We start from the raw sequence: 15312 nt of genomic DNA on the forward strand, positions 1-15312 counted from the left end.
TCTATGTTCATCCATTTTTATGATCTTTTTCAAGCATGTTGCATTGGAATAATGATTAATGGACTAATAATACTTTCACAATGGAAGTTTTTCATTTTACTCTAGAAGTTTCTAAATAATATAGGAACCTGAAACAGGACTATTGTTTAGAACACACCAAGTTTAAAGGCTGAAATATCTAAGAAGGAAGAGTCTAAATTAATACCATCATTTTGGATTTTGTCATCAAAACATTGATTGAACAAAATGACAAGATGCCGTGTTGGTGACAAAGCTTCAATGAACAAACAAGCAATGATCACCAAGTGATAAGAAAATGTTTTTCGGAGAAGAAAATTTTGTAATTATGCATGAGCATTTGGTATGACACCTTGGGAATGGGGTAAAAGACCAAAGAGCTTCACATTCTGTATCCTTGAATCACGATAGGAGAAGATTGAGAAAAGCCATTATCTTTCTACCCCTTGGGTTACAGTGGGAGATTGATGGTACAAATTTTATGTCCCAGTGGGTTGAACTTTGACGTTCACAGTGGGGGGCAATCAGATTAAGTGTTTCTTTGAATATGCCAGCCGAGCAAGAAGGTGTTGTAGCACGTCAGTGATAATACCTTAATAAGCTTTTGCGTGATGATAACCTAAGCATTAAGGAATCATCTTCATGACATTTTGCATTCATTCAAATGTCATTCATACACATCTAGCTAGGAGCATTTGATTCATTCTGATAATGTCATCTTAATCACTAGGCACAATTAGGTTCATAAATCAGATTATACAGGTCATGTTCCCCAGAGAACAGATCAGTGAAGATAGCAGATCTTGCCTTCCTGTACTGATTGTGAAGTAGATCGAAGACACCATAGTTTGTAGCAAAGCAGATTAAAAATAGTAAGTCCCATCTCCCTAAGCAGTAGTGGAGTAGGTTGAAGATTGCAGATTCTGTCACCCTAAGCAGTAGTGGAGCAAATTGAAGATGGTGAATCTTATCTTCCTAAGACAGTGGAGAAGCAGATTTAAGCCATTAGTCCTATCTCCCTAAACAGTAGTGGAGTAGGTTGAAGATTGTAGATTCTGTCACCCTAAGCAGTAGTGGAGCAGATCGAAGATGGTGAATCTTATCTTCCCAAGACAGTGGAGAAGCAGAATTAAGCCATTAGTCCTATCCCCCTAAGCAGTAGTGGAATAGGTCGAAGATTGCAGATTCTGTCACCCTAAGCAATAGTGGAGCAGATCGAAGATGGTGAATCTTATCTTCTCAAGATAGTGGAGAAGCATATTTAAGCCATTAGTCCTATCTCCCTAAGCAGTAGTGGAGTAGGTAGAAGATTGCAGATTCTGTCACCCTAAGCAGTAGTGGAGTAGATTGAAGATGGTGAATCTTATCTTCCCAAGATAGTGGAGAAGCAGATTTAAACCATTAGTCCTATCACTCTAAGCAGTAGTGGAATAGGTCAAAGATTGTAGATTCTGTATCCCTAAGCAGTAGTGGAGCAGATCAAATACGGTGAATCTTATCTTCCCAAGATAGAAGGGTAGTAAATTTAAACCACAAATCTCACCCCCTGAAGTTACAACAGAGTGGATTGAAGCTACAAGTCTTATGTTTTTGAAGTTGTAGTGGAATGGATCGAGGCAACAAGGCACAGTGGACTAGAGTAAAGCTACTTGAAGAGAAGCGTCAAGAGAAGTCAAGACTTGATGAGACCGGGCAAAAATTGGTCCCTTTCGATGTCTTTGCTCTATTCTTGTTACACGAAAATGAGCAAAGTGGGACAGCTGTAGGGCCCAATTTTATGACCCGAGGCCCAAAAAAGCCCACCTAAACCTAACCCACTAGCCAAATACAACACCCAAATCACCTAAACCCAAAACTCAATTACAAAGCCCAAAATTTAAACCCCAACTACCCAAATCAGAAAAAAAACAACCCTAACCCTAGGTGCGCCTCACCTGGGGTCATCCACTTGCTTCTGCCGCCACATGCCATACCACCACCTGCCCTGGTCGCCGTCGCCGCCACTGTTACGTCAGCCATCTGCAGAGAAGAAACACGCAAACAATAGCAACCAAAAATAATAAAAATAACAAAAAATAGCATGTAATAGAGGCTATAAAAGTCGAGTTTCTCTACTGTAACAGGGGGTCTCTTTTTCTGACTCTTGTAATCAAAGAAACGGATATTAGCAAAAAAAGAAATAAAAACAAGAAAACTTGAGGTGATTTTTTTTCTCATTTCGGTTTTAGAGATTTTAAACTCTATTTTCATTTTATTTCTTTTTGTGTGTTTTTTATTGATTCGTATATAATAAAAAAGAAAAAGAGACTTGCCAGACGGCCGCAACCTCGCCGTCGGAGGCCTTCTTCTCCGTGTCTGATTCGGGCCTAAGGAGGGGTTGAAGACCTCTTTTCTTTTGTTTCGTAGGTCGAGAGAGCTCGACTCTCAAGGATGCCTTTCGACGAAGGCTAAAAAGCCTGTTTTGTGCATCGCTGGTCTTGGGTCACAGCGACGACGATTATGGCCGGACATTCGAGAGAGAGAGAGAGGGTTTTTGAAATTTTTTTAAAAAGGGGTGGCTGAAATGAGGGTTTTCAGAAAATTTGGGGTTAAATACAAGTATAAAACTGTGCCGTTTTGATAGGGTCAGGAAAGCTCCAAAACGACGTCGTTTTGACGGAAGGGCTAATTGCACGTTTAGTCCTTCTGTTTTTTAATGCTCTTTAAATTAGTTTTTTAATCTTTTGAATTTTACCCGGAAATTATTTGCGTTTTCAATTTAATCCTTACCCGAACTACGTCATTTTAAAGGGAGGGCAGTTTTCTTTGTTGGCCCCTCCATGTTATATGCGTGTTCAGTGCAGTCCCTCCCTTTTCGTTTATTTACGTTTTGAACCCCCCGAATCTTGTTTTAATGTTTAGTCTAATCCTTTTGCTATTTTGTTTATTTTCTTAACGAATTTCATATTATTATTGTTGTTATTATTATTATAATTGCTTATATATACGTATATTTTTTATATATTTTTTTATATATATACTTGTACACATGCCTTTTTTGTAATATATATATACATATAAACATACCTATTTTTATAATTTATTTATACATGCATATATACATACCTACATTTTTATGTATACTATATAAATTTGTACATATCCATATACATATCTATATATGTATTTTATTTTCATATATATATTTACATATTCTTCATATTTTTAAAATATGTACTTTATATATGTATTTTATATTTTATGATTCATATATATACCTATATGTATATACTTTTCATATTTTAATTTACATACGTATATATATATACTTATTTATATATATATTTATATAATAATTTTAAAATATGTACATATGTTTTTATATTTTATATTATATATATATGTATATACGTGAATACATTTACATAATATGTTTATACGTACATAGTTCTTCTTTTTACATAAATATATAAAGTATACATATATATACATACTTTTATATATACATGTTTGTATATAATTCCATAATTTTATGTATACACATATATATATCTTTTATATTTTTATAGTTTTATAGTTTTATACATTTTCTTTGTTCATTTCTTTACTTACATTTTTATTATTTGTTTTGAAAGAATGTTTTTAATTTTATTCGTTTATTTATTTGCAATTATATGATTGATTTGTCTCTTATATTTATTTATTTCATTTTTGATGATTGTTCATATTATACATATTTACATTATCATATTCATATTTGCTTAGTTATGCATATTAACATCGTATCTTATTTCTACTATTTCGTGTCAAATTATTTCATTCAATGTATGAATTATGCCTTTTGAATAAACAAAATTTCGTGTTTATATTTGAGAAAATTGTACCCTAACTTACTGGGTTTCGACTTTCACAATAAATCTAAAGACATGAATCTTTTCAAACTTAAGTTTTTAAACGATCTCGAGAATTAAGAAAAGATTGTGTCCTAACTTACTGGGCATGATCCCTTTTCTAAACCCGAGATAATTAAATGTCTTTTTAAATAAGTAAATTTTTCGGCATGATTCTCGTATCGGGAATTCGATACGTTGTGTCCTAACGCATTGGATATGACATGTCATTTTCTCGAGATGGGGATTTTTCTAAAAAATAATAAAGGAAATATTTTGCATTTGGAGATTCGAGAAAACGTGCCCTAATGTGCTGGGTTTCGATTTCTCTTTTGACCAAATAGCCAAATATCCTCTTAAATCTCAATCCATGTCATTCAAGTTTTTTTAGGATCGTATTTTAAATCTCTTTAAATTTTTCAGTTTTTCGACACTAAGACATTAACTAATCAACTAGGTACCAATTTTTGGGCGTTACGAGGGTGCTAATCCTTCCTCGTACGTAACTGAGTCCCGAACCCATTTTCTAAATTTCGTGGACCAAAATCGTTATTTTAATAAAATTAAATTGTTTATTAAAAACAACCACTTTTCAAGGTGACCTGATCACACCTTATCAAAAAGGATTGGTGGCGACTCCCATGTTTGTTTTCAATTTCAAAACCCAAGTCGACCCCATTTTCATTCCAAAAAATGGTGTCAACAATTATATCGTTGGAAAACATTCTTCAGACAGCTATAATAGATATATTTAATGGCAGATTGTTGATAAGGACAATGCAATAAGACTTTTTAGTTCTCCTGAATAACCATTCCAAATCTATCACCTTTTTTATTATAATTCAATTAGTTTGTATCAAATGTTTTGAATTTATTTTTCTATATTGACAAGTGTTTCATGTTTTTCTTTTTCTTTTTCATTATATGGGGAAGTAGTCAAATATCATTTTTGGTTCTTCTATAATATTTAAATTTAAGATTTAATCTTTATACTTCAATTTCTAGTCGCTATATTTTATATTGTTGATTGTTCCTCCCAAATATAACATTAAAGGTAGAGGGTTGGTCAACCACTAGGAATTTTGCATGAACTGTAACTGTGTGTTCCCTATCTCTCATGGTTATAGGCAAAACAATAGAGCCTTTTACCTTGACTAGCTAGTTGGCAAAGCCGTAGATGGGACCCAATCTTCCTAGTTAGGATCTTAAGAGACATCTACTAGAAAGCCTTCCAAATGTAGAACTTCAATTGCAACGTCGCTATCAATTAAAATTCTTTCCATATCAAAATCTCATATCCTAGATGTGACTACCAATAGGTCATTGGCTTCTTCATCCAAAAACCGTTGTTGAATCCAAATCCTCAACGGTTGCTCTTTAGTCCTCAACTAGACGAGCTCTTTCACTGCGATGTTTATGGATAAAACGCTTCGAGAACGAGCTTTTCTCTTGGGAGAGGGAGTCCATTTGTTTGCCCCCAACTATGATTGTTTTACTATGCCAAAAGATCAATCATGACATGATTGTAATTACATACTTGTTTTATCTTGTTTATTAATATAAGGCATTATCATTATTATTTCAGTTTCTTTTTCTGTGTATATAGATAATTTGAATTATAATAAAGTCCTAAGAAAATATGTTTATTCTTAAAAGGTCCTTAGTCAAGTATTATTGTGGGCTTGGACAACAATAATGCATTGAGACTAATGTATAGTTGATTGATGACAAAAATTTATCATTGACATAGAAATGTCAAAATCAATACATGAGTATGTGTTAGAGAACAACATATGAGACTGACTCGCTATGAGTATGTTTTTTAGATTATTATGTAATAGTCACAATATTACTCATAGTGATAACTATGTATATGATCCTCAAACCTGAGATCATCATTGTCCCAACATCATGAGTCATATATTTTGATACAGTCAAACATCTACCATAACATGTTGTACTATAAAACTGACGTTAGATATACCATAATCCATGTAGTGGGATATGGTTGATCAAGATAGGATTTATCCCTCCTACATAATGGAAGCAATATTTTAGGCTTCTTGATGGAGTGAAACTAGAAATGCATGATCATGCTCGAATAAGTTGATATGAGATATCACACTTATTTGTTCATTGTAGTATACTCAAAAAATTAAGAAATATGAGATTGAACTATACAAGTGTGACTATTTCATGACTTGTGTCCAATCTAGATATTAAGGATAAAATGATATAATACATGAAAAGATTATCATAGAAAGGTTATGTCGAATTACTACTAACATTATAAGAGCCCACAGGGTCACACCCTATAGTTGAAGCGAACAAAATCCAAATACATTTGTATTGTATTTAACTTTCACATGAATTAAATTAATTATTGAATTAATTTAATTTGATGGTTAAATATTGAACAGTACACAAATAGAGAACATATTTAAAATTAATATATAAATTTGATTCATATAAAATATTAATTGTATATATTTTACACAAATTATTAATATAAACAGTTATAATAATAATTTCGGTTAAAATATAAAAGGACTTGGAAAGTGATATTCTTTTCGAAAGAATATAATTCTTTTTCATTACTTTCCTTTTGTTTTCCTAATAATAATGGAATAATCTCAATTTTTTTCTGAGATATGATATCAAAAGAAAATAAAAGGAAGATATCCCTTAGTGTGTTAGTGTTACCAAGTAAACACTTAAAAAAAAAAGGTGTCTAGCAGCCATCTTTGAATACTCTCTGAAATTGTTCAAAGAGTTTTTTTTGTTAGTGGTTGACTGGGTGGACTACGTAGAGGCCAAGACATTTTTATTGCGGCTTGGATTGACATCACACAAAGGATTTCAACCAACAATGTTACACGCCGTTTTTCTGTTTGGAAATGCATGGTTATAGCCCAATAGCCCATTTAATTTATTAATTGCAAATGTTGTAATTTTATAAATATGGGTTGCGTGTTGTACCTTTCTATATTTCTCTTGTATTTCTCTTCTCATCTTACTCCTTCGTATGTAAAACGAGTTTCTATAATTGTAAATTGTACAAGCTGATGTGGATTAGAGGAAAAGAAGGTTGGGCTACCTAAAATGGAAAGGAAGCTTGAGAAGCGGCATACAGCATTAGGATTCCTTTCAGTTATCATATTGGCTTGGGAGGAACCATCTTAGTTTTATGAGCTATAACCATTGCACTTATTTACTGTTTTATATTTTTATTGTATATGATACAATCGATGATATGTTAGCATGCATGTTATAGGACAATGATAAGATCAATTAAAGGATTAAAATGGACAAATTTTGACCATTAATTTTGAGGTTAATTATATTAAAAATCCTTCAATAAAATTTTAAGTTAAGATTGCCTTCCAATATTTACCCTCATTAAAGCCTCGATCGATACAATGTGGGTTCTGCTAAAGCAAAGTACAAGTATCTATCTTAGTCAAAAGCGAAGAATAAGCAAGTGGTATTCACTAGTTATAATATCGATTAATAACTTAACTAGGTTACTCTAATATGATTAGATACCTAGAGGCAAGAGTTTTGGATAATCATGAGATGATTGGAATAAGAGTTTTTCACAAAATAGAGGAGTTACATGTGATGTAATTAGCAAGTGTTGCTTACCTAAATAACCATAATCTTGAGAGTAAAGCCAAAGCTAACTTAAGAAGAGATGAAATAATAATCCTTATCCACTAGAAAACTTTAGAAAAAGTCTTTCCGAAATTAAAATATGAGGGACATTAATTTTGAATAAAATAGTGGGAGCATCATTTGATAAAGTCCTTTTCAATTATTGTATTAAACTTGGTAAATGTACTTATGAGCATGTTTCATTATTGTAGATTTATTATGGCAAACAACACAAACTCTTTATCATTGCAATCTATCTTTAAGAGGACAAGTTGAATGGCTTGAACTTCCTTGACTAGTTCCGTGACTTGAAGATTTTCTTCAATGAAAAATAATATATATAATAAACATAAGATTCAAACTTCTTAAAGAAAAAGAAGGAATTGAGATTAGACTAAAGTAATCATCACTTACTTTTTATCAAGCTAGATTGGAAAGATTAGGTTCAACGAGAAACTTGAGAAGATGGAGGGGAAACGACTATGGAGAAATAGAAAAAAAATTAAAGAAAAGAAAAGATGAGTATAACATTATGTATCAGATTGAAAAAGATAGAAGAAAGAGCGCTAGGGATTTAGTTATAACCAAAGCAAAAAAGAGAGGAGGTGCAATAAAGAAAAAGAAAGGGAAAGGCGGCGGTGCAAGGTTGGTTGAAGTGGTGCAAACGGTGGAAAATGGTGGTTGTAGTGGCGACAAGAACAAAATGTGGTGGCACAAGAGGTGGATGATAGAAAAATGGAGAGATAAGAGAAAAGATGGAGAAGAAAACAAAATGAATTGTTTTCCTTAGTTACTAGGGATGAGTAGCAATAGTCAAAGGGGAGTAGAAATGGAATGTAAAGGAATCTAGGGAAAGAAAAGGAAAGATGGGGAACAAAGGGAGTGAAAAGTGGAGTAAACAAGGAAGGGAGGAGGAAAAGAAGGAAGGAAAGAATCTTATGCATAAGGCAACTATTTTAGCCGGCAATGGGGTTGACCAATGAGGTATGCCAAAATTAAAATAAAAAAGTAGAAGAAAGGACTCAAACTTGGGTCACAAGGATAGCTATGCTTGTTCTTAACCAATAGGCTAGATACTCATTCTTGTTTAAAAGCTAATGATAAATAAATAAAAATGGGGTGTGACATAAAATAGTAATTAAGTCATTTACCCTTTAGTTGGGCTATGAATTCCACTATTATGAATGATGTTATATACTACATAAATCATATACCCAACGCGCCAACTTTCGATTCCTTATCTATTTGAAATCAGACTTTTACTTACATCAAAGTATACGAATCATGCACTTATAGTCCATCATCCATTCGGGATTAAGGTATGCCACACTATGAACCTCACAAGTGAATTGATCCATAAATGGATCCAGAATCTATTCTACTTGGATCCTATCTGATGTACTGCCAGTCCAGACAGTCACATTTATGTCTCTATCTTCTGGGAGTCAACCGCTTCGATGCTCAAGACAAAGCATCTCCCCAATTGGACTTGATAGACGACATATTAGTTTTTCAACTGGTTTGCTCATTTTCAATTAGACTAAAGACATGTTTATGTTCATCTACTAATACAAGTTGTCTTTTCGTATTACAATATGACCACGTAATATCGCTTAGTATTTGAACATGAGATGACCAATGAGCCAATATTTGCTTTCATTTTACTTGTGTGCAAAAACATTGGTGACAATATACAAAGGGTATTAATTTAATTAATGAATATTTTTATTAAACCAATTTTTTTGAAAAATAAAAGTGTACATAAGACGAAAATACTATACTTAGGACACTAGATCCAACAATCTCCCCATATGTGGGTCAAGAGCAAGTTGGCCAAGTAGTCTACCACTATAGACCTAGGTAGAGCGGTAATTGGGCACACTGTTAATTACTTCATTTGGGACATGATAGTTTGTGTTAGGAGTGGCAATTAATGAGTGAGGTCCACCTGAGTATAGAGTCGAGGAATGACGACAAGGGGTTTGCTCAAAAGGTTGTCCTTGAAGAGCTGTCCAAAGAGTGTCTCCGAGAGGTGGAGGTATAACAACCCATATCATGGGTGTGTCATATATCTTGTTATATTAATATTATTATATTTTTAAATAAAAAATGTTTAATTAAAATTTTAAACCAAGAAATGCAAGGAATTAATTTTAGTTTCTAGATGAAGATATTGCTTCTGGCGTACATGGTTTTAGACTTTAAAGGCTCTTTGTTTCTTATTTTCAAACCCATGTGTTAAAAGATTCAACGATTCGCTAGTATATCGCACAATTAATTTACATGATTATAGTCTTGAAAGAAAACGGTTCCAAAAGACTTAATCGTGTACCAAAAATTCAAGTGTAGAACTATCAGCCAGTTTGATTAGGGGTGATAATGATTTTTACTAGATCCGATTGGATTTGAATTCGATTTAAATAATTAAAAAAATATTTTTTAAATTTAAATTTAATTAAAAATATATAAAATATCAATTAAAAATATTGTTTTATTGTTTTATTATTTTTTAATAATAAAATAGGTTTTCTGAAATCGGAGGTAATTTTTATTTTTAATATTTTTTGTTATTTACATTATAACGTGCTGCTAAAATTATATTTTATTAAAATATTTGTCTTTTGGTTTTTATAAATGAAAAGTAAATATTTTTAAAATTTGCCATAATTTCTTAACAAATATTTTTATTTATTTTTAATAGATATTTTCCCCTTGGTTTGGCTATAACAAAATAAAGTTAATCTATTAAATTAAACTGAAAAATAAAATGCTAATTTTTAAAGTGACAAAAGGTTTCTATCAAAAAAAGTATCATGGAGGCTCAGTATTAGGAGTTAGATTACATTTTACCTTTTTTCCATTCAAAAATAGGTAAATTAGTAATATATATTAGATTAAAGTGCAAACTAATCATTCTGTTAAAAATTTATTTATTTTTCTTGTTCGAACTTGGTTCATGTATGTTAGCATAAGCTACCCATCAGTCACGGTAGTTTTTAAAAGTACAAATGCATAGAAAATTTTAACATAAATAACGAATTTACTCTTTAAACTATCCTACCAAGATTAATTTATGTGATAAAATACAATTTAACTAAATTTCAAAATTCAATCAGTGAGAAACTCCTCCGTCATTTATAAAGAAAAAAAAATAGAAGGGTGGTGGTCTCGTTTTCTCAGACTCGGCTTCGTCGAAACTTCCTAATGATATTCATTTTTCTCCACTTGACTTGTAGATACATATCAATTCAGGAAATACTACATTAGCCTCGCTCGAAGGTTTCCTCAAAGAGTAGTACTCCAACTCAACCATAATTCTCAGTTCCTCAAAAATGAAAAACAAAGGGAAAAGAAGGTTTTTACACCATATATTTTTTTTCTATTTTATGATTACGCTTCCTTCATTTTATTTATTTATTAGTATTCACCTAATACCATTTTCATATTCATACTCACGTATAAAATATATATATAATTTTTTAGTGAAGTCCACTGGCAATTCCCAGTTGATTTAAACCACTTTATAGAGCTATGTGGCACTCATTATGGACCAGGATTAGTCAATGTTGGCGTCGATTCTGGGCTATGTCTCGAACATCATGACTTTGTTAATTCCGCATTTCCCACCAGAGTCCATACGACGACTGACTTAATTTAAGTCTTTTTATGCTCGTTTTCATATGTTTTATGATTCCATGCGAAGTAAAAAATTGAAGCTTATAGCTATACTTGTATGTGCCCTTGACATATAAGTTCCAGTAAGATATCCATCTATTTGGTATCTCTCTCAGTGCTATGGCCAACCATTCGTGTTGCTTATGGAGTTTTCTTCCCTTCATTTCCTTCCTGTTCCTTTTTCCTTGTGTTAACTCAGTTCACTTTAAGGTACCTCGTTTTAACCCTGAGGCAACCGGCATTCTCTACGAAGGGGATGCGAGACCTTTTGTTGGTTATGTTGAATTTAACTACATATCTTATCTGTGTCGGGTTGGTCGAGTTTCGTATTCTCGAGATGTGCCAATCTGGGATTCTCGTACTAACCAGGTTGCCGATTTTACCACCAGTTTCTCCTTCAACATAGACACCCAGGGCAAAACTCTGTCAAACTATGCAGCTGGGCTTGCTTTCTTTCTTGCTCCTGCTGGGTTTGATATCCCACCCAATTCTGCAGGTGGGTTCCTTGGCTTATTTAACACCACAACAAGCGATTCATCTCGGAACCAGATTGTTCTGGTCGAGTTCGACACTTACTCCAACTCTGAATGGGATCCTCCGGTTCAGCATATTGGGATCAACACCAATTCAATTGCTTCAGCTAAGTACACTCCTTGGAATTTCAGCTTGTACGATGGAAAAACTGCCAATGCATGGATTTCTTACAATGCCACTGCTCAGATTTTGAGCGTGACATTGAACTACAAGAACACAAGTATTTCTAAAAATAATTTCACTCTTTCCCATCATGTTGATCTCAAGGAAATCTTACCAGAGTGGGTCAAGGTTGGAATTTCAGCTGCTACGAGTCATAAGTCGGAGCGGCACCGACTTCTATCATGGGAATTCAGCTCAAGTTTAGAAATAAAGACAACTGATGAGGGAAAGAAGAGAAAGAGGAACAAAATAATAGTAGTACTTTTAGTTCTGCTGAGCATTTTAATGATTGTTGTCACCATATCATTCGTGTTTTTTCGGAGATGGAAGAAGATGAAAGAAGAAAGAGAAGAGAGAGTAAACTTAACTTCCATCAATGACGACCTAGAAAGAGGAGCAGGGCCAAGAAGGTTTTCTTACAACGATCTTGTTGTAGCTACCAACAACTTCTCAAACCAGAGAAAGTTGGGTGAAGGAGGATTTGGAGCTGTCTACAAAGGGTATTTCAATGATTCAGATACCACGGTTGCAGTCAAGAAAATTTCAAGGGGCTCAAGACAAGGGAGAAAGGAATACATTACTGAAATCAAGATCATTAGCCGGTTGAGACATCGAAATCTAGTGCAACTCTTAGGTTGGTGCCATGATGGAGGTGAATTTCTTCTAGTCTATGACTTCATGCCAAATGGTAGCCTCGACAAACACCTGTTCGGCAAGAAGACTCCTATCAATTGGCCCTGTAGGTACAAAATAGCCCGAGGCTTGGCCACTGCATTGCTATATCTTCATGAAGAGTGGGAGCAATGTGTGGTTCACCGGGACATCAAATCCAGCAATGTAATGCTAGATTCTAGCTTTAACGTTAAGCTTGGTGACTTTGGGTTAGCTCGGTTAATGGACCATGAACTAGGCCCTTTGACAACAGGATTGGCAGGAACATTAGGCTACATGGCCCCGGAATATATAAGAACCGGCAGGGCAAGTAAGGCATCAGATGTGTACAGCTTCGGGATAGTTGCCTTGGAAATTGCTACAGGGAGAAGATCGGTTGATCCAATCGAAGAAAACTCACAAATTGGTTTGGTAGAGTGGGATTGGCATCTTTATGGAACTGGGAACCTACTTTCAGCTGTTGATGAAAGGTTGCATGCAGAGTTTGATGAAGAACAAATAGAGTGTTTAATGATTGTTGGATTGTGGTGTGCTCACCCTGATAGCAGTCTAAGACCCTCAATCCGACAAGCAATTCAGGTTCTCGATTTTGATGTGGCACTGCCAAATCTTCCACTGGAAATGCCTGTTCCTACCTATGAATATCATCAACGTACAGTAACAAGAACAAGTAGCACTATTGAAACTTTGGTGACTGATTCGAACCTTAGGATCGAGCCTTAAGCCATCCCGTCACATTTTTCTATTGTAAGATGTCTTGATGTCTCCAATTGTCGTTTATTTCTAACAATCAACGCAATTTATCAATGTCAAACCTTTTTTAAAATCTTGTTTTTTGTTTTTTTTTTCTATTACTTAATGAAAGAGATTCAAATTTGAAGTGTACATTTTGTCATTGAATTAAATCATATCTGGTGTGTCATTTGAATTAACATATGGTATTTCTGGAAAACAATTTGTTTTTCTAATTATTAATAACCAGCTGCTGATAAATGAATTCACTAGATATTGATAATTAAGGAATCTTATTGCTACACGGAATGACAGAGCAATTACACAACAGCCTGCATTATTAAGCATGGAAATTTGTCTTAATACATTAGCATTATTAGCTCGTGAGTTTAGATTGAAAATAACCAAAGCTTTCCATAGAATGCCTTAATAAATTTATTTTTATCAATTTAAAATTTTCCGCCTTATATATATTCTATATAATAATTTAAATAAACAAAATTTATATATGTTAAGTTTTATTTTTTAAAGTTTTGATATAATAAATTATCTCTAACTTAAATTTGTTAAATAGTTTTTTTAAAATTATTTTTAAGTTATTTTTAAAAAATGAAAACAAAATTTTGAGTTGTACCAAGTCCGGAGCGATGCCCTGACTAAAAAGTTGCAGTACCCAATAGTCTGTGGGCAAAATGGCTCAAGGCTTTAGGACCCTTTTAGAAAATGGTGCAGTACCTAAGAGTTAGTAAGCAAATTGTGAAAAATAGAACGTCGATAATGGCAATGTATCGCCAAAAAAAGAAAGAAAATAAAACACATAAAATTTTACGTGGAAACCCTTTCGAGAAAAAGCCACGGGCAGAGGAGAAGAAAATTCACTATGTCGAACTCGAATGATACAAGAGGAGTATAGGCTATGTCTATTTATGGGTTTATAAAACCATATTCTAATCAAAGCCTAATAGAAGTAAACATCTTATTCTAATCAAATATCAAATAGAAGAAGTAAACTTCTATACAGATTCCACTTGTGCAGCCTGTACCGTACCCCTATCTTGCCACTTGTTTTTTTTATTTTAATAGGAATTTGGGTCACACAACTCTAACACCAAATTGAGACAAAGGAACGGTACCCCTCCCTCAAAGGAACCCCACCCCAACTGGTTCCTCAAGGCATTTTATTTCTCAGGTACTACACCCTAATGAAAAGGTACCGCACCCCTCCCAGGTGAGGTTTGGTACTTGTGGCTCCAATGATCACTTCTTGGCCAAACGCTATGGCTTGGGTATCAGTACCTAAAGGCCTGCAAAAGTAATTAATTCTACAATTAAAGACTCCAACGAATCCAATTTGTTTCTAACATCTGCAAATGACTATTGATCCATGATAGTGTGTAAATGGAGCACAAGAACACTCAGAACAAGTGAAGAAACAAGCTTACAAAGATTAAAAGCAAAAAATCAATTATTTTCACTAATAGTCTCATTTTCTCTTGTACACACTTGTGGGGTTGATTTTGATTCATTTTTTCAAGTGTTGTATTATTGTGTGAGACTGCTTAATTCTTACATAGCAATCTTCTAGAGGTGATAATTGTTTCATACTTCATTTCTCATTTTTTGTGAGGATTTACTTAAGTGAACCTATCTTTGTCACACCCTAAATCTAAAGGATATGATTAGAAGACATGTAGATGTGAAGTTAACTGTTCGGCATAGTGTAGTCTGCCCATTTGTAGTCTTTTAGTGAATAATAGTTGGAGTAAAATATCTGCCGTAGAAGTAATTAAATATTTTATTTCAGGTTATTCTACTGTTTAAGAAAGAATGTAATAGCCCGATTTTGGGCCTAGTCGGAACAGTGATTTTGAGACCACAAATTCGAAGAGAGAAAATATTATTATCATCATATTTTTATGGTCTACAATTTCACAGAAAGATTTTGTGAAAATTTCGTTCAAAAATGTCGACGTTTCGGCACTCAATTTAGTCAAAA

At 33.5% G+C, this 15312-nt stretch overlaps 1 protein-coding gene across 1 annotated transcript; it reads left to right on the forward strand.

Moving 5' to 3' along the window:
- Positions 1-10881: 10881 nt before the first annotated feature.
- LOC107947219 (L-type lectin-domain containing receptor kinase IX.1) lies at positions 10882-13485 on the forward strand. The gene has a single exon (XM_041104036.1). It carries the CDS (start codon positions 11337-11339, stop codon positions 13305-13307), a length of 1971 nt encoding a protein of 656 aa, XP_040959970.1. The 5' UTR covers positions 10882-11336; the 3' UTR covers positions 13308-13485.
- The last annotated feature ends 1827 nt before the right edge of the window (positions 13486-15312 follow it).

Source organism: Gossypium hirsutum, chromosome D11 (assembly GCF_007990345.1).
Source record: "Gossypium hirsutum isolate 1008001.06 chromosome D11, Gossypium_hirsutum_v2.1, whole genome shotgun sequence".
Lineage (NCBI taxonomy): Eukaryota > Viridiplantae > Streptophyta > Magnoliopsida > Malvales > Malvaceae > Gossypium > Gossypium hirsutum.

Bases quoted from the DNA above. Each gene is read 5' to 3' on its own strand.
- LOC107947219 (XM_041104036.1), top strand. From the start codon at position 11,337: ATGGCCAACCATTCGTGTTGCTTATGGAGTTTTCTTCCCTTCATTTCC.